Here is a 21,717-nt window from a genome sequence, read left to right on the forward strand (position 1 = left end):
TCAAACCTGTATGAATTTCTTTCTTCTGCTGAAAAGAAAGATATACGGAAGAATAGTGGTAACGAAACAGTTGATGGACCCCATTGACTTCCATAGTATTGAAGAAAAAAAATACTACTCAAGTCAATGGGGTCCATCAGCTGTTTTTAGATACTGACATTCTTCAAAATATCTTCTTTTGTGTTCAGCAGAAGAAAGAAACTCATACAGGTTTAGAACAACTTGAGGGTGAGTAAATGATGACAGTTTTAATTTTTAGGTGAACTATCCCTTTAACAAATTGAACATTATTCTAAGGCATTAATGTATTAAGTTGAATTTGTTACTGCTCTAAAACTCGGTCAATGTGATTTTGCCAAGTAAGACATGTTCCTGGATCAACATTCCTGTCTGAAAATTTAGTCCTAACCCTATCCTATCTCTATCCCAAAACCTAACCCTACCCATAACTAATTCCTAAAACCACAGGGAAATGATAAGTGAATAACACAGATGTAGAAGCACCTAACCCTTGTAAGCCTAAACTTTACAAACTGTAAACTTGACCCTCAAATCTGATTGGTAGATTGGAATGATGTTCCAGGATCAACAAAGATGTCGATCCAGGAACATGTCGTACTTGGTGAAATCAGGTTCACCCTAAAACACAGTAAAGTTCTTGTCAGGTTTTATATGAAAGAGGTTATGTTGTGCAGCAAAATACAAGACTAATTTCATTTGATTCAGATGATAATTTTTTTTTGTGTTGGGAAGTTATCGCTACATTGTTCAGAAATGCTAACAGTTCAAGGCAAATATTGAAGGCAACAAAACAAAGATCTCAATAGGCAGCTATGCACTTTGCATAGACTTAGCTTGGGTTTTGCTATAGTTTTTTTTTATGTGCATGGCCACAATCAACATGCATTTGCAGTGCATTAGTTCACATGTATATGGGTCACTTTGTCTCACATATTATCAAAAAACAGTCTTTCAGAACATAATCAACATATCCTGTCAAAGCTGTTGACCCATATAAAGTGCATCTTACTGCTGGTGTACAAATTTGTCAGTGAGAAGTCTGCTGATGTGTATGTGGGTGAGACATGAGAACGTGGGAGAGCTCAGAGAGCTGTGTCCGTGTTAAACATACAGTGAAACAAGAATAGCCAGTGCCGGGCAGATTACTTGCAAATTGTATTCTGTTACTGATTACAAATTACATGAAAAATTTTAGTTAGTAACGTAATCTAGATTACTAATTTTTCGTAATGTATTCTGACTACTTTTAGATTACTTTTGATCTAACTCGTTTATCACTCAGATTCTTCTAGCCCACCTTTGAGTTTACATGTGCAAAAAACAAAAACAAATGACATGCATTGCAGGTTGTCGGGGAGTTCAGTGGTCTGAAGATGACTGTCTACTTCACATCTGTCTCTTTATCTACGTCAAGATCAGGAAGTTCTCATTTTCAGATTTTCTCACTAGCCTATATAAACAGAAGCAGATTAGATGTAGGGCTCAAACACTTGCTGTCCTGTGTGGACCAGTCTGAAGAGCCATCAAGGAACTTGCATTTTTATTCTGAAGATGCAGCTCTCATTGGTGAGATTAATTAATTTAACTCTAATTATGCTTTCTTTCTTTCTTTTTTATTTAGACATGACAAGATCAATTTAAGGTTATTTTTCATTTTGGATGAGTATAATTTACTTGATATTGTACTTGAAATTTGATCTGCAGGACATTTTGTTGGGAGAAAAATTACTTAGATTCTTTTTTTGAGTTCTTAGGATTTGCACCACTTCATTAATGTAAATAGAGATGCTTAACTGATATTCAAAATGAACAATATTAAAATGGAAAGTTCAAGAAACACGCTGCAGTACTGTTTGTCTCTATCTCCTCAGGTTTTCAGAGCTGTGCTACTGCTTTTTCTGCTTGCCCTTATATTAGGTGTAGAATGTAATTCCTCTCAGAAAAAGTCTAAAAGAAAAGGAAAATCAAAACGTTTAGGTATTAGAGGTAAAAAGGACAAGCCGTGGTTCATCATGGACTCAACTCTGAACATCTCAATGACTGCCTCCCCATCTCCAAGCAGATCTTTGTCACCATGGACAATTGAGTGAGTCGTTGATCTGATAAAACATTACTGTTGTTTATTTTATTCTCAATTATGTGTATCGTACCAATGATTTGGAGTAGTTCTGGGTAATTTCACTTAAAGGTAGATTGTGATTCACTGATTACAAAAGGCTGTTCTGTAAATTTTTGTTTCTTCTTTTAATTCAGAACTTCCTTTGACAATTCACGAATCCCAGTGCAAATCTCTGAGGCAAAATGTGAAAAAAGAAGGTGTATAACTAAAGATGGTAAGGAAGACTGGGGACTGGAGTCTAAACCCATCTACTACGAGATCAATGTTCTGAGGAGAGTGATGGGCAAAAACGCGACACAATACGCCCTTAAACTGGAGACTAAAATAGTTAGTCTAGGCTGTACATGTGTTTTACCCATTGTTGTGCCTCAGAATTAGGTCTATACTGTACTTCTAATTGTGTACTGCTATATTTTTGTATTAATCTGCCTATAGGTACAGAAAACTTCTGTTGCAATCTTTTCATCAGCTTTGTATTTATTGTAATCTCGATTAATAAAATATTCTAACATTTACTGATTTTCTTGATAGTTTCATTTTGTAATAGTTTGTTTCAGTGCAATAACTGTATGAATCAGACATGTTAAAATGCATAAAACAAACCTTCGTTTTAGTTAAGAGAAGCATTTATTTGACTTTGTTAAGAGAATTTAGTCATCTGGAAATTACAAACACAGGGAACATTTACGACGCTCCATTTTCTCACAAAATCAGGTCGATTTACATCACTTCTCATCATTGCACATACACGGCTCTTTATTGACGCTGCACACCAACATCAAACTCCTTTGTCTTTGTAAAGAACGAGTAAAATGAACAGACTACAGTAAAGCTCAGTGACATGCCAAAGCAAAGTGCACCATTCACCTGAAACTTTCAAACTATTTCCCAAATCCAAACAGGATCTTTTTCTCACACCTGAGTGCTTTCATTCTTCATTTTCTGAGATGCCACTATGTGTTTTCCTACCGATAAGCGTCAAAATACAAATATAATGAATGAAAAAGCTAAATGTGCTTCTGAGTTGTGCTTAAAGTGTCATTGTGCTCCACAATATGAGCTTTCAGATTTATAGGCATCAAGAATGTTCTAATCTAATATTACTTTGATCATATTTTCAGTATCAACACAGCAGGAAATGTGATAGATATTGTACCTCTAGCCATCTGATCGCTGATGCTTAATAATACATATTGTATAAGCATGCCTGAGGTTCTATGATGAAACCCTATTGATTATTAAATATCAATATTGAACGATAATTAAAAAAGAGCCAAAGCCTCAGTAGATGGCACATGTTTTGAAAAAAGATGCTTTTGTGACTGTAAAGAGATATTTCCATTAGTGAAGGATGACTTTAGGATGTAGTTTATGTTAACACATTCATCTGTACTGGCTATGGAGGTTATAAAAAGCATCTCTTCATTGATTTCACTTCCTGTCCTTCTCTCCAAGTAATTTCAGTTATATTCATTCTTCTGCTCTGAAGCAACCTCCTGTCCTCCACCAAGCAACATACCCTTAGTGCACCTTGCATTGCCATCTAGACAATATTTTTTCTGTTTTTAATAATATTAAGTAGCTGTGATGTTGTTAATCCCCACAAAAGCTTGGTGTTTTGCAAATTGTCATTATCGATGTCCAATATGTCCCCTTTTTGAGATGTATTGGCTACCATTTGTTTTATTTTCTCTTCACCAGTTTCATCTCTGTTTCCCTTGACTATAGCCACAGCAGTCCTGCGCAGCAGGCGCTCCTCTACCGGCAGGCCTCCTCTTTCAGTTCTTTGTTCTTCCTCACCTCCTCTGCGTGTTTGTCCTAAATAGACACACACAAAAAAAAAACTTACTCAATCTGTGTTCATGCATGTATTAGTGTGCCTGAGTGAAGCTAAATACAGCGACATAAACAAAGTGGGGAAACTTTCCACCCCATCCTAATGCAATATTCATACGGATTCTATAGTTAGACTGGGAAGGGACTCGGATGCACAAAGGCTAGGAACACACTGTAATCATCCAAAAAATAAAAAAATAAATAAAATAAATAAATTAAATTAAATTAATCAAACATACTTTCATACTTTCTATTCATCAAAGTATCCTGAAAAAAAAATGTATCATGGTTTCCACAAAAATATAAAGGAACTGAACTGTTTTTAATATTGATAATAATAAGAAATGTTTCTTAAGGACAGAATCAGCATATTAGAATGATTTCTGAAGGATCATGTGACACTGAAGACTGAAGTAATGATGTTTATATTCAGGAATAAATTACATTTTAAAATATATTAAAATAGAAAACAACAGAAAATAATATTTCAAAAATATATATATTTTTTATTATTATTATTTTTTTAATCAAATAAATGCAGCCTTGGTGAGAATAAGATACTTTAAACATAAAAAAAAAATCTTATCAACCCCAAACTTTTAAACGGGATTGTTAAGTTAAAGCTGCAGTTTTGGCGCTCTGGCGGTTAATAAACAGAATTGCATGCGTCTTGCGGAGGAACATTGTAGCCGGAGCTACTTCTATCAGTTTTTGTCTATGACGAGTCACGCAGGTACTGTGCTACTCCGCAGCGGTGCCGACCAGACCGGAATATAAACACTTATTATAAGTGTACCATAATGATTCAGGATAAGACAAAAACACGGTTTGAAAAATGGATTCATGTTGTACATTCTCATTATATAATTTTTGTAAATTTTGAACACACAAAAAAGTTATGGATATGATGGTAAAACAATGAAGTTTTTTATAAGTAAAAAAAAGTTCTTAGTTTTAGCTTTTTAGCTACAGTGTAATGAAATAAATGTTCGAACATCAGAACAAATCTTTAAAGTCACGCCATAAAGTCTGGTTGAATATCCTGTTTCACTATGAAATATGTCTCATTATGAAAGTAAAATGGGTTGTAAACAGCAATTCACATATAGTGAAGTGCTTTAATGAAGTACTCAAGTACTTTACATCCTTGTCAGTTTGTACCTTTTCCTGTAGTCTCTCCAGCATGGCGGCAAGCAAAGCCTCACGGTTCTCTTTGATGGCTTCCATCTTCTGCTCCAGCTTTTCTTTAGCATTCTTAATAAAATTGTTATTCTCCTCAAAGGCCTTCTGGATGACCTCTCTCTCATGCTCCCTCTTCTCAGCAAGATGCTTTAACATCTCGGCCTCCTGAAACTGGAGAGAATACAGTTTCAGTATCAAAATCAGATGAAGAGATTGATGGTTTGGGTATGTGAGTGTAAATTCCAACCTTCCGCCTCTCCTCAGCTGCTTCCAGTTTCTTCTGGATCTCCTCCAGTGAGGGGTCCTTACGCTGGGGCATGGATGTGTTAAGCTCAGGCACACCGTCAAAAGAGGGGGGTTTCAGGATCACCTCAAATGCCTGGCCCGAGGCCCGCTTGTTCAGCTCAATGACCTCCATATCTTTAATCACACACCAGTTGAGATCCACTGCATCTTTAAGAATGATCACACATAGAGTACTTACTGTGAGCATAGTGTATCAAGTCTTTATTATATTCATGCTTATTGCATTTTAGTGGTAGAGATGTGTCTAATATGTCATAAATACTGTTGAGTAATGTTTTGTTGTTTACCCTCAGCCTTGTATGTGGGATTTTCTGCAGGGTTTGAGTTGATGCAGGAGCACAGAAGTGACACTAGAGGGAGCTCCTTCACCTTGTCTCGATATGCTGTGTGGAGAAACGTCAGGTAAATATAAAATTCCTCGCAAATATGAACAAAAGTCTGCATTCTCTTAAATATCTTGACTGGTGAAGAAAAGTACACATTTCAAAACAAAATAAACTCATTAAAAATGTCTAAAATGTCTAGGCTACCTGAGAGTTTTTGCATGAACTGCTAAAATGTATATTCAATGTACCGTAAGTCGCTTTGGATAAAAGCGTCTGTGAAATGCATAAGTTTAAATATGAACACAACAATAAAATCTCGTTTCTATCGGCTTTTTCAAACATCCGCGCGGTGGAAAATCTGAAGGCGGGTCTTTGATAAACCCAACCAATGGCGTGATTTTGGGGCGGGAACTAGGTGTTTGTCTCGACCAATGAGAGTCTGGGGGAGTGTTCGGGGAAAACCTGTTTGGAGACAGGTTTATTTCAAATAAATTATGCTTATTTTAAATATATCATTTAACATTTTTACATAATTTAGAAATAATATAGAATATGAATTTCAACAAATAAAATTCTAAAACTGATACAAATATGTTAAAACAAAAAATTAAACTTTACCCACTGAGCTCTCGGTTTTTTGCAGTGTACAACTTTTGCAAACTAAATTTACATTTTAATGATTAACAAATCTAAAATATTTCTATTGGCAATTTAAAAAAAAACTGATACTCTGATTAAGTAAATAATGATATAATTGTAATGTAGTACAATAAGTTTCTCCGAGATTCTCCATAGTTTCTAAAAAAGATTGAAACCAAGCGCCTGTGTTAACATCAGCTCAAGTACAAGAATAGAAATCATAGCCTGTAGAATGTACAGTATGTACAGTATAAAAACCATTACGTCTATGGAATGTCCTCACTTTGATAGCAAAACAAACCTGTGTGTGTGTGTGTGTGTGTGTGTGTTTGTGTGTGTGTATGTGTGTGAATTGTCAAATTCAGTTCAAACATTTATTTTGACAATGGGGGCTTTTGAGTTTGAGAATCAGGGCTGACTATTGTAGCTTACCTGCCAAGGTCATGTTTATGCAGTATTGTGTTGCTTACAACCCTTCGCTCTGTCCTGTTTAGAGAGAGAGAGAGAGAGAGAGAGAGAGAGAGAGAATTAGGAAAGAGTGTGTGTTTTTAGTTTACTGGCCACAAGGACAGATCACTCTGGCCTTAAGTAAATGTTCTGAAAAATCAGAATTATTAACAAATCATACAAATAAATCCCTTTTAAATTGATCCACTAATGTCTCGTATACTTTCAGAAAGAATATGAGAAATGCAGATCCATTGTGTTTGAGATGTGTCTAAAAGGCGCTTGTTGTGTTGTGATGTGGCGGGACACTTGGTGAGAGAGGAGCATGAATTCAGATGAGGGGCAGCAGGGAGTGTCACGCACAATCTCTGTATTGTTACTCCGCCTGAAAGCTGCCACTTCTCAGTATACAAGACAATTTTAGAAAGCATTACAAACATTAAACATTACATAAATCCTAAAACTAAAATACCAGATATGATCTTAAATGCCCAAACTGATGCCAGCCCAGATGACATTTCATAGCAGGTATAAGAGGAAGGACACAGTGATGCTTTGTTCAAGTTGGGGAGCACTAAAACCTAAAGAGGTGGTGGTGTATGCCTGTCTCAATCTATAATCATGATCAAAACTGATATGGACCCCTATGGAGAGATACCACTGAGAAAGAAGCATTGCCCTGCCCAGTTCATACAACTACATTTGTCTATACAAACACTCATTAGCATTTGGATTAATAGCCCCTTACTGCATGTATAGTTGTTTATTTACAGCTTGTTAGTTGTTACAGAAGCAGATACCTGTTAATACTTTCAATATTATTCTCACAACACTGTAACAAAACAAATTTACATGACTCCTTTACATAATTGTTATCTGTTGCCCCAAATGGCATATATGCATAATGTCGGGCTAAACATTTCACAAATGACTATATTAATACAAAACACAATAATAAGTAACAAAATGAACCCTAAATGCTGCAGTCAGTGTGTATGTGTGTGAAAGGTTGTTTACTGACTCTTGCCTTTGAATGACATAATCTAGTGCATTCTTGAACTATGTCTTATCTTTAACACATTGGTGCATATCTATACACACAGATACAGATACATTCATTTTCATGCATATAAAAGTTGCTTGGCATACATTATTGATGGCATGTTGTAAGAACACCGAGTTCCCACTAGGCGTCTGATGCGGCACATTTAATTTCTGAATCAAAGATAACCTTTTTCTTTTTAGTAATCAATGTTCAAATCACAAAAACATCAGAGCACAGTCTTTGTTTGATTTTGTGCATGCACACCCTTACCTTTTCTCCTTGATGAGGTGTTGTCCTTATCTCCCCCCTCTCTCTCTCTTTCTGTCTCTTTCCCTGGTATCCTCTTGCTCACCTCCCTCTCTTTTGCTCTGTGCCTGCTGCTCCTCGGATACAAGAGCTCAGCAGCATCAGCAGCAGCACCCCTCCTATCGCATGACATCATCTTCCAGTGCTGCTATTGGTCGAGGTGAGTGGCAGAGGCACAGTGGGCCAGCATTTCTCCATCACAGAGAAGGACGGGCGGTGTTAACTCTTTGTGCCTTACTGCAGGTGTCCATGCAAAATAGAAGATGAGTGTTTTCTAACATGTACTGTAGATGACAAGAGACAGAAGACAAAGATTAGAGTTTACAGTATTACTTTGATATAAAAAAAAATGATTGTACATTAACATTTAGAACTATTATTATTAATAATACAACCAAAGCAATAACAAGATAAATGTTTTATTTTTCACCGAATTATATTATATTAAATTGTATTATATTATAATATTATACTATATTATATTGTTATATTATATATTGTTATATTATATTATATTATATATTGTTATATTATATTATATTATATTAGGCTATATTATTATTATAAGTATAAAAATATAATAACATATTTTACATATATAATAAAATATTTTGAAATTTATTTAGATCAGATGCTCTATTGTACTATTTTCTTAATGCATAAACTGCATCAAATTTGTGAACCACCACCCAGGGTTGCCAGGTCTGCATAACAAAACTCGCCCAATGATCAATCAAAAATATCCCCAAACTAGCCCAATTGCACTATAATTAATATAAAACCTAAAAATCTACCACTCCCATACCTAAAATACATATTTTACAGTCACTGTTTTGCGTTATACACAATTTCAACTTGAAAATCACTATATAGTACACAGTCTGTTTTCATAAAGGAGCTCAAAGTGCCCTCCTTCTCAAAACCTATTATAATTTTTCATTGGTAGAATGTAAAATGGATAAAATATTTCAATGCAACCATTTCAGTCAAACACAATTTATGCAATATGTCAAACCTTTAACCCACGGTAAAATAAAAGTACCCAATTCTGCGGGAAAATCACAGACTTGGCAACCCTTCCACTGCCCCTTCTTCTGTTGCTACAGAACTCCATCACCTCCAATGATGTCACCCAGATGTCAGTCCTTAAGGGATGCACGAGCACAACAAGAGAAGAAGACAGAAAGAAATGATAGGGAGTGTCTCTGTACTGTACTGCAACAAAATCGACACTGAATTTTGATAACAAGATGATGACTGAACACTGTCATCATCATAAACACTGTCTAGTCCAGTCATAAACACTGACTGGAAAGAAAGAGAGACACAGCATCACAATAAAAGATGCGATGATATAATTTAGGCTTTATAACTGCTTTTACAGTCTATCCGGGATGTGTACCATGCCTCAAGTTTTTCGGTATGGTCCAAAAGTATTAGGCTGATTATTTGTAATGAATTTTATGAAAATAGAAGCACTTTCACTAGTGGTCTCAAACTTGTTGACCCCACTGAATATCTTCTCAACAAGCCAAGCCACTTAGATAGGCCCCAGAGACGCATCGTAATCACCACATGTGATTCTGCAGCCGTCCCCCAGGTGCTGTCTGTGTATTGATCTTAGGGGAAGGGAATAGAGGAAGCATAATGATTAAGAACCCTTATTAAATTCCACTGAGGTGTGACAGAAATTAGACAGTTGCTGGAACCACAGTCTCGCTCTATCAGCACCGCACACATTGTAATTTGTTTGGGATGAAAAACACCTCCTCTTTTTTTATTTAAATCACCTGCATGCTTTTGCCTGTACATTTCTTATTACTCTTACGGTTTACTCCAGCCCAAAGCATGACTCATTAAGGTAGAGCTTTGAATTTGTCTGACATCATCCTGTTTATTGTTCTGACATCCTGACATCCTTGTTATGACTTCACCCACAAAGATATTGATTCCACTTGACCGATAAAATGGCATCTTTAAATCCAATCGCAGTGCCTTTCAGTAAATAATTACATTGTTTTATTGTTGGCAATTTTCATATCAAGCAGACCACATTTCTCTGACCCACTTAAAATCTTTTGTTAGTTCTTTGTCAGCCTGGTTACTTCTTCTGGTTTTTCAACATTTCTTTTTCTCTTCAGAGTTTAGGTTGAGATCATTAATCAGAGAAATGACACCAGTTTTGTAATGGGACTGGACAGCAGTGGACATTGAGAGAGAGAGAGAGAGAGATAAAGGGAGGGAGAAAGACTGATAGAAGATTAAAGGGCAGGAAATGGATTTGTATTTCCATGGAGATTTGTAATTAAAACGGGTGATCTTAGTGCATACTAAATGCGGCTTTTCTTTTGTTCTTTACTCAGGAGTATATGTAAAACAGAGACTATAAAAGGGAATTAAAAATATCAAATACTCAAACTAGTATATTCTGGGACTCTAAATAATGTTTGCACTACTTGCTATCAACCATCCCCTCCATACCCCCCTTTTTTTTCCCACTCGGACCTGTTGACATGCCAGATGCTCTCCTCTCAGGCTTGTTGCCATGGAGACAGTCCATCTACAACTGTCTGGAAATTATTGGCAGCTTTGGTACAGAGTTTTAAATGTCTGAAATCGTGAAACCGAACGGAAATTTTCTAAGGTAATTTTAGGCCCAACACAAACATCAGGCTATTTGTTTCAGTTGCGGTAAAACCCAATGCTATAATGAAGAGAAAAAAAAAAATCTGATTGTAAAGGTTGCATATAGGTCTGGACTTTATTAAATCTGATTCATTTACTTTATGAGTGGTTAACCTCAGAGAAAATGAAATTCTTTCAAATATGAAGCATCTCCTCTGGTTCCTCTGACTACACAGTCTAAATGTCAGCTTTTGAGACATTTTAGATTTGTTTTTCAGACATAAAAAGGAATGAAGTGCCTCGTGTAAGAACTGATCAGATAGTGAAGTCATCTTCATTTATATAGCACTTTTCAAAATACAGATTGTTTCAAAGCAGCTTCACAGTGATAATAGGAAAATTAATGGACAGAGATTGTTTTGGCTTTACAGCAGCTCTAAGAAAAAGTTATTATCGAGCTAAAGTAGGTTTTTGATTGAATCACTTCCGTTGTAAGAATTGTTAATTATTAATAGGGGCCGCTTAAATGACACCTTTTTAACTGAAAACAGAAGACTTTTAATGCATTCTTACCGTTCATTTACGTGTTTAGTCTATAGGTTTGTGCGTTTGAATGTGTATGTGTGCAGACGCTTAGTCTTTTTTACAAAGTGATATTGCCAAATTACTTGTCTGGCCCGCATAATACAGAACAATTTTTTGTGTCTGCGGATCTATGCGAACTGGAATCATTTTGATACACTGTAAACCCGAATAAGTTGGGCTAACTCAAAAAATTTGAGGTAATCAGTTACATAAAATTTTTTGAGTTATGATGTTACCAATTTTAAGTAAGCAGAACTATCAAGTTTTGAGTTTTTAGTACTCATGCATGATAATTGCTCCTAACTTGAAGTACTGAGTTAGCTAACTCATACACTTTAATAGCAATTAACAAAATATTTAGTTAATTCACTTTTTTATTTTGAGGTCTTCCAAATCAAATGAGTTATTTACTTCATTGTAAACCCTAATAAGACAATTCAGAAAATGCCAACTTGCTAATTTGCTAACATGTTAACAATAGCATGGTATTTACTGAATGAGTGCAGCAACTTAAAACATGTAACTTACCTGCTCTCAAACCACACCGCATGCGCTACTTGTCACCATGATGGTAACTCTCCAAAAACCCACATTAACAGAAACTCTTCTAAAAACATTAATCACTACTAAATCTCCCTTATCCATCATTTTGCACAAAAAACATTGCATAACACTTCATTTTAGCATTAACTCTCCCTTTTGAGTGCCATGGGCAAAGCATGCTGGGAAATAGAAATCCCAGCCCAGTTTCAGTTACACGTAAGTTCGTCTAAATTAAAAGAAATGAGTTCATACAACTCAAAACAATAAAACAGTTCAGTTTACTTAAAATATGTCAGTGTTGTGAACTCAAAAGAAAAAGAAATTTCTAAATACTCATAGCAGTTAATTTAACTGATCTAATTTGTTAAATTTAAGTTTGTCCTACTCAAAAGAATTAAGTATTTTGAGCATTAGGGTTTACAGTGTCATGTTTTATCTATACATAGGGAAAGGAAAGGGAGTTTCCCTATAGTCACACAACACTTTTTCCAGATGTTCATGATGACTTCCTCCTGTTAGTGACCTTAGCAGGTAAAAACACAGAAGGTGGTCGGGAAATGCACCACTGCTCACATAAAATGGATACAGGGGAATTAAGTTATTATGGGTCACTGCCTGGGGTCATAGTTTATGGGTGAATTAAACTGCATTCAAGAATGAAGTGTTTATGGACAGGATCTCCTCAAGTTCCTTTGGATCTCTCTTGATCTTTTGATTTTGAGCAGCAATGGCCTGATACCTAAATCAAATTTCACACTTCAAATTCTTTAGTGTTCAAAGGCTTCTTTTGTTTAGTATGCAAATAACTGAAAAAAATTTGCTAGAATGGGGGCGGTAGAGGATGATGGGCAATTCAACAGCTTGTGTTTCATGTCTCCATCATGTCAGATACCAGACAGGCAGGAGATTTGCAGATTGCAGGCATCATCACGTTCAGTACATGCATTAATGTTGCCACTCTGCCAGCTTGGATCACAGCACTCCCTTCTCCCCCCTCTATCACACACTGTGGACTTGAGAAGTCTGGACAAAACATGTATGCACTTATTGCACATTATCATATCATACTGTTTTATATCACAAAAGACACAAACTTAAATATGTACACTACCGTTCTAAAGTTTTAGGTCAGTAATTATAAGAAATTAATAATTTTATTCTGCAAGAATGCATTCAATTGTTTAAAAATGACCAGTGGGGGTAATGGATTACAAGTAATGCAAGTTATGTAATCAGATTACTTTTTTCAAGTAACTAATAAAGTATTGCATTACTTTTAGATTTACAACAAAATATGTGAGTTACTATTTTAAATAGTAAGTAATGCATTACTTTGTTTTTCCATTTATTGACTGACAGCTCTCCTGTCCCCATGTTGAGAGAAATGAGGAGTAAGTGCAGATGTGTTGTGTGCGCTGTGTGAACATGATATTGTAGTTCTAGACTAAATGCGAGTATTTACTCATCTCATTTGCACAAAAAGAGATTCAGTTCTCCTCAAAATGAATAAAAACAGTGAAATGCAAACAAAATATTATGCAAACCTGCAATAATTAAATGTTAAATAGTACAAATATACTTTTTAGTATTTAATCTCACTTTATTAAACAATGTCTTTGCTGCTGACCTTTGATGATCCAATTCAAACATACCAATAAGCAAAAATGGCTTTAGATAAACATCACATTTTGTTTCAATTTTTTTAATTGCTGAAGAAAGAGTGTTGAACTTTCTTCTCCTGAATTCTATTCTTCTGCAATCCAGAATGGAGGCACAGCTGAAAGATTTGTTTGAGCTGCGCACTCTCCAGGCTTGAATTTGCTTTTCTTTCAGCTTGAGGCTTATTCATTTCATTTTTGGTGTAAAAGTGCCTGTATATTTGCCAAAAATAGAACTTTTTTATTTTATTTTATTATCTAAAAAACAAACAAACAAGCAAGAGCTCCTGCATAGAGCTTCAGTCATGCTTCTAAAAATCTGTCTCCCCCTAGTGGAGACAATGAATGTTACGTCTTTGACTACTAACCAAGAGCTTTGGTAGGTTGAGACTGAGAGTAACAAATTTATTAAATACCCCTTCCAGGTCACCATTCAGTGATTTGATTTTTTCCCCCTTTTTGATCCTCTTTTATTTGCAATCAGCTTTTCAATGCAGAACAAAAGTAAAGCATTCTAGCAAAGAACAATGGGGTTCCAGAGAAAGGGGAAGCGGTGACGTATACAACCCAAGTGACTCTACCCGCAGACTTCCATAGAGTCTGAGCTGAAAAGATGTAGGGGCCACCGCAGTGGGTGACTGTGGACAATGTACCACCCTGTGACACACTGCCCTCTCTGCGTCTCTGACTGCAGGTTGTCAAGAGAATCAAATCAGCAGGGTTGCAGATCTTGGTCTTGCCAATCTTACTGCATCACAACAACACAATATAGACTGCAGCGCCTATCCTTCTGTCCTTCCCCTATTTTGTATAAATAAAGCATAGTCCTCAATGTCATATATACAGACAATAATATTTGATCCTATTATTTGATGAAACACTGATTTAGAAGCTGATTAGAAATGCTTCTTATCAAGGCTACATTTATTTGATCAGAACATACAGTACTGTGAAAAAATAGAGTATTGGGAAATATTATTACAATTTAATATACAACCCGAATTCCGGAAAAGTTGGGACGTTTTTTAAATTTGAATAAAATGAAAACTAAAAGACTTTTAAATCACATGAGCCAAAATTTTATTCACAATAGAACATAGATAACATAACAAATGTTTAAACTTAGAAATTTTACAATTTTATGCACAAAATGAGCTCATTTCAAATTTGATGCCTGCTACAGGTCTCAAAATAGTTGGCACGGGGGCAACAAATGGCTGAAAAAGCAAGAAATTTTTGAAAAGATTTAGCTGGGAGAACATCTAGCAACTAATTAAGTTATTTGATATCAGGTCTGTAACATTATTAGCTATAAAAGGGATGTCTTAGAGAGGCAGAGTCTCTCAGAAGTAAAGATGGGCAGAGGCTCTCCAATCTGTGAAAGAGTGCGTAAAAAGATTGTGGAATACTTTAAAAACAATGTTCCTCAAAATCAAATTGCAAAGGCTTTGTAAATCTCATCATCTACATCTACATCATAAAAAGATTTAGAGAAACTGGAGAAATCTTTGTACTTAAGGGACAAGGCCGAAGACCTTTATTGGGCCCTCAGACGACACTGCATCACTCATCGGCATGATTGTGTCAATGACAATGAGCCCAGGAATACTTCCAGAAACCACTGTCGGTAAACACAATCCGCCGTGCCATCTGCAGATGCCAACTAAAGCTCTATAATGCAAAAAGGAAGCCATATGTGAACATGGTCCAGAAGCGCTGTTGTGTTCTGTGGGCCAAGGCTCATTTAAAATGGACTGTTTCAAAGTGGAAAAGTGTTCTATGGTCAGACGACTCCAAATTTGACATTCTTGTTGGAAATCACGGACGCTGTGTCCTCCGGGCTGAAGAGGAGGGAGACCTTTCAGCGTGTTATCAGCGTTCAGTTCAAAAGCCAGCATCTCTGATGGTATGGGGGTGCATAAGTGCATATGGTATGGGCAGCTTGCATGTTTTGGAGGGCACTATGAATGCTGAAAGGTATATAAAGGTTTTAGAGCAACATTAAACGAAAAATACGTCAAAGACGACCATGAATTCTTCAGCAGCTAGAAACCTATATCAGGCAAGAATGGGACCAAATTTCAACACAAAGCTCCAGAAATTCACTGTTTTGAAAAGAAGAGGAGATGCTACACCATGGTAAACATGCCCCCGTCCCAACTATTTTGAGACCTGTAGCAGGCATCAACTTTGAAATGAGCTCATTTTGTGCATAAAATTGTAAAATTTCTCAGTTTAAACATTTGTTATGTTATCTATGTTCTATTGTGAAAAAAATATTGGCTCATGTGATTTGAAAGTCTTTTAGTTTTCATTTTATTCAAATTTAAAAAACGTCCCAAATTTTCCGGAATTTGGGTTGTAACTGTTTTTAATTTTAATATATGTTAACATGTAGTTTATTCCTGTGATGGCAATTTTCAGCAGCCATATATGTGTGATTATTTAATATATTGAAAGTTCAAAAGAACAGCATTTATTTGAAACATTTATTACTGTCACTTTTTGTCAATTTAACGCATGCTTGCTGAATAAAAATGTTAATTTCTGTGTGTATATCTATATATATATATATATATATATATATATATATATATACACACACACATACAAACGCTTTTCACCATAAGTTTAGTTGACACAATGGATCTTTTTTGGGGTTCAGGTAGCTCAGTTCACCCTCAACCCTGCCCTCTTGATCAGGGTTAATAGAAACCAGGTCTTAGGCTTCATTCCAAGACCTCTGTGTGGAATCCGATCATTTCAGCCTGAGGTCCAAAGTGTGTGCGTGTGTGTTTTTTGTGTAACGAGACTCCCATGCACTAAATCAAATAAGATGTAACCCTCTTCCATTGTTCAGGTTGCGGCCCAGTGATGACAGGAATGAACAGGAAGGGAAAACCAAAGACACCAGAAGAAGAGTTGAAAAAACAAACTCTCTGTCTTTTCTGTCCAAAAAGGCATTTCTTTAACTGTTTGCGTAAACCGGTCATCCTCACTTAAAAAAATCTGTAAAAGGTGGTTGCTAAAAAGTGGCTAAACAAGAACAGTAAATGTCATCAGCCGAACAGGTAAACTCATCTACTCACTAGTCCGCTTTCACAGCTTCGTTGTGTTTATAATCATGCTCTTGCAAACTATTGTAACTTGAATTTCAGAGAAAATGTTTTTAAACAAAGACTAAAAGAGATATTTGAAGCTTAGTCATGGTGATGTTGAAGTCATGCGACCAATTCGTTTATAGCAGGGGTGCCTAATCTTGTTCCAGGAGATCTAACTTTCTGCAAAGTTGAGGAACAGGATTGGGCACCCCTGCTGTATGTTTGGCTTTTGACTTCTGACTTCTGAATTTACGCTTCAAAATTCATAAAAGTTGTGTTCATTTGTGAAGATTATAACGATGAACAAAATGTGTACGAATCATGAGCTTATGTTAGTCACAGACCTTATTTTTTGCAATAATCCAAAAGCCAATGGAAAAATCCTTTTGGGTTTTTGTCTATGGAACCATAGTGATTTCTGGGTTGGCCTACAAAAATTTAATCCCTGCACCACTCTATTGTATATGCACATTATACAGATTTTTCATTAACTAATCACATCATAACTTTACAATTATACAGTCTAGGTGTTGCGAAAGTAACATTAGCCTTTTTGTGTACTTCTAGTTTAATTGTATCTGATTTGTGTTATAAAATTAACTGACATATGGGTAATGGCTGCTAAAGGCCCGTTCACACCAAGAACGATAACTAGAACAATAACTATATTTGTGACCACACCAAAAAATGATAACGGTTGTTACGGTTGTAAGCTCACACGCTGCAGTTGCAACGTGTGTACAACATGTCTTTGCTGTTTTTGATGCATTTACACAGCTTTTACCAGATGTCCTCAGCATGCTATGTTTCGAGTGAATAATCGATCTTTATCTAACAGTGAATTTAGCTGACGAAGTCAATATAGTGGAATAAAAACAACGCCTAGTCTTTTTACTGCAACTTCAAAGGAAGCTAGACAATGTTGTCGAAACTAGCGCTGGATACCTGAGGTAATTTTATTTTACACTGTTTGCTAGCCTGGCATATCGTTAATACTCATATATCCATTTTCTTTAAAGTATCTTTGAAAAGGGGGTTTGACTTGTCAAACAGTGTTAGCTTTTTCTGGACCTCGGCGAATAACTTCTCCGCAATGTCGTCCGCCATTTTAAATGCGCGAGCCTTTAAATTAGAATGGATTCTGATTGGCTGTCAGTGTTTTATCGTTCAACTGCTGGAAAAAAATCGTTCTGAAAGTGATCCCAACGATATAGTTTCTCTATATCGTTATATCTGTGGTGTGGACACTGCTACTCTTGTATATTTATAACGATTTTTAGAACTATATCTTTATCGTTATCTTATCATTCTTGGTGTGAAGGGGTCTTAATATTGTAGGCTATGTCTGGAATGTAATTGGAATAAATAAGCAAAATGCTAAAAGCGTAACAATTATTCCTTCTCTCTCCTACTTGCATCCTCAAACAGCAGCAAGAATTCTTCTACTTGCTTTGATAATTGAAGCAATGTATGAATAATAGATTAAGCAAGGCAACTGCTGAGTTCACTGTAAACTAGGCTACATAAAAATGCTGACTTCACTGTAAACTAAGAAGAGTGGCAGGCTGCCTTATCTCAAACAGCCTCATAGCAGCAGACATATCCTGCTATAATTTAGTCAGATGAATATCATTTTGCCTGCAGGCCTACTATACAAACTCATTTTGGCTGAATGTGGCAGTTCAATCTATGTGCTCTCCCTGTGCTCTCACTGTTGTCTTCAGGGAAAAGAAATCCCTCCATTTTCATATCTACACCAGTGTTATACTGGATTTTAGAGGGGAGATAAGACAGGAACTCCCTAATTGAGATGAAGCAAATTGGTCAACTCATTATGACATCTGTATTCTGTGCAGGCTGTTGGGGAAAGTTCTCAATGATGAGATCCGAGAGCAAACCAAGCTGTTTAGACAGATTATAGGGAGGGACAGGAAACTCGTGGAGTACAGGAACTATGCAGCCAGTATCTCTATAACAATTTGACCTATCTATGACATACAGATGTTGCATGCAATAGTTTGCCAACACTTCTAAATGGATAAACCACAGTATATGATGAATTTGAAAACATTCCAGTTTATACCTGCATGACAGCCCTGACCATTTTATTTAAATAATATATAAACCAGGTTTCCTCAAATGTGGTACTGAAGGAACCCACTGCCCTGCAGAGTTTAGTTCCAACCCTAATCAAACACACCTGAACAAGCTAGTCAAGTTCTTCAGAGTTAATAGAAAATTGCAGGTAAGTGACTTTGATCATGGTTTAAGCTACACTCTGGGCTGGATTTGAGGAACCCTGATATAAGCTATGAAGATTGAAACAGTGAATTTACTTGATCACCAAATGAGCATTTTAACAATGATTTCTGAAGGATCATGTGACACTGGAGTAATGATGCTGAAAATTCAGCTTTGCCATCACAGGAATAAATTACATTTCAAAATGCATTACAATAGACAACAGTTATTTTAAATTGTAATAATTTTTCACAATATTACTGTTTTTACTGTATTTTTGATCAAATAAATGAATAAGAGGCTTGAACATTTTATGGGTCCAATAAAACCTTAGTGGACCATTTGGATTGGATTGGGAAGTGTATTATTTTTATTAAACACATTGCACATTCCTAATGCACATTCTCAGAAAGGGTTAAAAAATGTGAGCACAACTGTAACCGCCACACATGTGAAAGAAAATAAATTTATAGGTTTTATATTTCCTATCCTCTTTGCTCATCCTGGGAATCTGCAGCTACTGAAAACAATATGGATCATAACTCATGAGACTATAGCTTCATGAAAGTTTTAAACAGACCGATGTGCCTGTATGGAATGTATAGTGCAGGATTAAGGGGAACCTGAAAGGGAAAGACAGATGGAAGGAGACAGGGAGAGACAGAAGATGATGGGTGACGGAGGGAAAAACGCTGATCGGGGTCTTTAGTGTCATACAGGAAAAGAATGTACAGGGCATCATAACATTGAACAAAGACTCTACTGTTCTGCAGCCTTTCATCATTTCTGTCTTTCCAGACTCCCACAAATGCATTCAAAACCAAACTCATTAATTACAGATTGCCTGCAAACCAAGAAAACAGAATTGAATAATAATATGGTTTGACTGTACATGGCATCATTATCACAGCACAGATCCAGACAAAACTACTGGAGAACCATTGGCTTCTAAAATGAAACATTTATTAACCAAATAGTTTTTCTAGTAGACAAATTACAGAATCAAAAATGGTTGTTCAAGAGCACTTCAGTTCATTGAGTGCATTACTATTTTTGCTTTTAACAACAGTAGGCCGTGTGCTTTGATGATGGCACATTTTTGCATTTTGACTATAGCGATTTAATTTATATTAACTGGGATGTTTTTGTATAAATTTGTTTTAAATTCGATGCTGTCACTAGTGATCCTGGTTGTATTTTTGTCCCATATTACTCTGAATGTCTTGAATGTTTTGTTAGAATACCATTATTCATTTATACAGAAAAACTAATTCATTTTCTAATTAACTATTAATTTTCAAATAGAAAAAAAATATAATCGCATTTCAGTGAGTCAGTTGTGAACTCAGTAATGGCTCTGGACAATTCACCGACTCATTTAGTGTAATTCAAACCGCTGCCTCACAAATTTGAGGCTGTGTCATGAATCTTTTGACTGTCTTTTTAAAGAGAACCAGTTCATAAGAGTAATTTTTTTATGAATCAGACTCGTTGTTAAGTGTAAAGCTAACACTGGCGTGTGCGCTAACCAAATGATAGCTACTATATTTGAGTTCGATAATGTTTTTATTGAATATTTTGTATTTTTAGGGGATTTTATAGTACTAAATTGCAGTAGTTATAATCCACCTGTTAATACTACCTGTTAACTCGGTCCCTGCCATTGACGGAATTTTCCACCATTTATGTGACAGCGCTTTCCGTGTTTTCACTATTAAACGGTAGGGGCGCTATTAGCTATTATCTTCCGAAAGAGTAGAGAATCTCCGGATCAAAACACAAGCGAAAAGGAGCAGAAACAAGCAATAAAAGCATTGCTTGCACATTGTCTTTGAGGGGAAAAAAAAACAAAACGTGATTTTCTCAGCTTTTTGTTCAAAATGTTGCTTTTTTATGAAACACCCATATTCAAGTGCTGATTAAAAAAAAAAAAACGAATGCATACATCATGCATGACCTTTCCAACGTGATTGCATAATGTGTGGTGCATCGCAGAGCAGTGCAAGATGAGCATTTGTGGTTAAAAGTATACACATTTTTTTTTTTTTTTTCCAGAAAATTACCGATTCTTTCGCTAGACAAGACCCTTATTCCTCGACTGGCATCGTGTAGAGCCCTTTGAAGCTGCACTGAAACTGCAATTTGGACCTTCAACCCATTGTACCCCAGTGAAGTCCACTATATGGAATACTAAAATACTATTTTCAATTTTTATATATTTTCCAAAGCATGTTTTACTCTAAAACGGCGAGAAAATCAAACTTAAATTCAAATAGCCAATAGAAAAAGCTAATTACATTTTTTATTAATTACATTTTTTTTATTCCCCCCGTTTTCACAGAATGGTCTGACATATCTTAAAATATGTTAGTGCCATTGTTTTGTCTCAAGAAGCACACCAGTAATGTTTTTTTTCCTAAGGCACATTTATAAAAGCTACTTAAATGTCCTAATTGAACTAAGGCCTAATCTTGGCTTAATCTAAAACCTGTCTGTGAAACCAGGACATTTATTTTATTAATTTTTTTTTTTTTTTTCTGAGTTTTATATTTCATGTCACTTTGTACTTCAGCTATTGGAGGATTTAAAAATGCCCTACAGTGAACTAGTGTCTTCACTGGCTAAGCTCCAGAGATTTGGATCTCAAAGTTAAACTGCTTATATCAGCCTCTGCCTAAATACCGTTACATGAGCCCGGTTTTAAAGGAATGCTGGATTAAGCATGCGCTTTGCCGGG

At 35.8% G+C, this 21,717-nt stretch overlaps 2 protein-coding genes across 2 annotated transcripts; one reads left to right on the forward strand and one right to left on the reverse strand.

Moving 5' to 3' along the window:
• Window positions 1-161: 161 nt before the first annotated feature.
• On the forward strand, window positions 162-2,653 carry il17a/f3 (interleukin 17a/f3). Its single transcript, XM_051876292.1, has 3 exons — window positions 162-1,587; window positions 1,893-2,107; window positions 2,275-2,653. The coding sequence occupies exons 1-3, from the start codon at window positions 1,573-1,575 to the stop codon at window positions 2,516-2,518; spliced, it is 474 nt and encodes a 157-aa protein (XP_051732252.1). The 5' UTR covers window positions 162-1,572; the 3' UTR covers window positions 2,519-2,653.
• Window positions 2,654-2,748: 95 nt separating this feature from the next.
• On the reverse strand, window positions 2,749-8,353 carry stmn4 (stathmin-like 4). The gene is made up of 6 exons (XM_051876291.1): window positions 8,192-8,353; window positions 6,862-6,915; window positions 5,752-5,847; window positions 5,406-5,611; window positions 5,138-5,329; window positions 2,749-3,958 (listed from the first exon to the last, which is right to left on the reverse strand). Exons 2-6 carry the CDS (start codon window positions 6,872-6,874, stop codon window positions 3,899-3,901), a joined length of 567 nt encoding a protein of 188 aa, XP_051732251.1. The 5' UTR covers window positions 6,875-6,915; window positions 8,192-8,353; the 3' UTR covers window positions 2,749-3,898.
• Between the last annotated feature and the right edge of the window lie 13,364 nt (window positions 8,354-21,717).

The sequence above is a fragment of the Ctenopharyngodon idella genome, chromosome 20 (genome assembly GCF_019924925.1).
Source record: "Ctenopharyngodon idella isolate HZGC_01 chromosome 20, HZGC01, whole genome shotgun sequence".
Taxonomy (NCBI): Eukaryota; Metazoa; Chordata; class Actinopteri; order Cypriniformes; family Xenocyprididae; genus Ctenopharyngodon; species Ctenopharyngodon idella.

Coding starts and splice junctions, on each gene's coding strand:
- il17a/f3 (XM_051876292.1), top strand. Junction 2,108..2,274: donor TTGTCACCATGGACAATTGA/GTGAGTCGTTGA, acceptor CTTTTAATTCAG/AACTTCCTTTGACAATTCAC.
- stmn4 (XM_051876291.1), bottom strand. Junction 5,330..5,405: donor CAGCTGAGGAGAGGCGGAAG/GTTGGAATTTAC, acceptor TATTCTCTCCAG/TTTCAGGAGGCCGAGATGTT. Junction 3,959..5,137: donor TGGAGAGACTACAGGAAAAG/GTACAAACTGAC, acceptor GTGTCTATTTAG/GACAAACACGCAGAGGAGGT.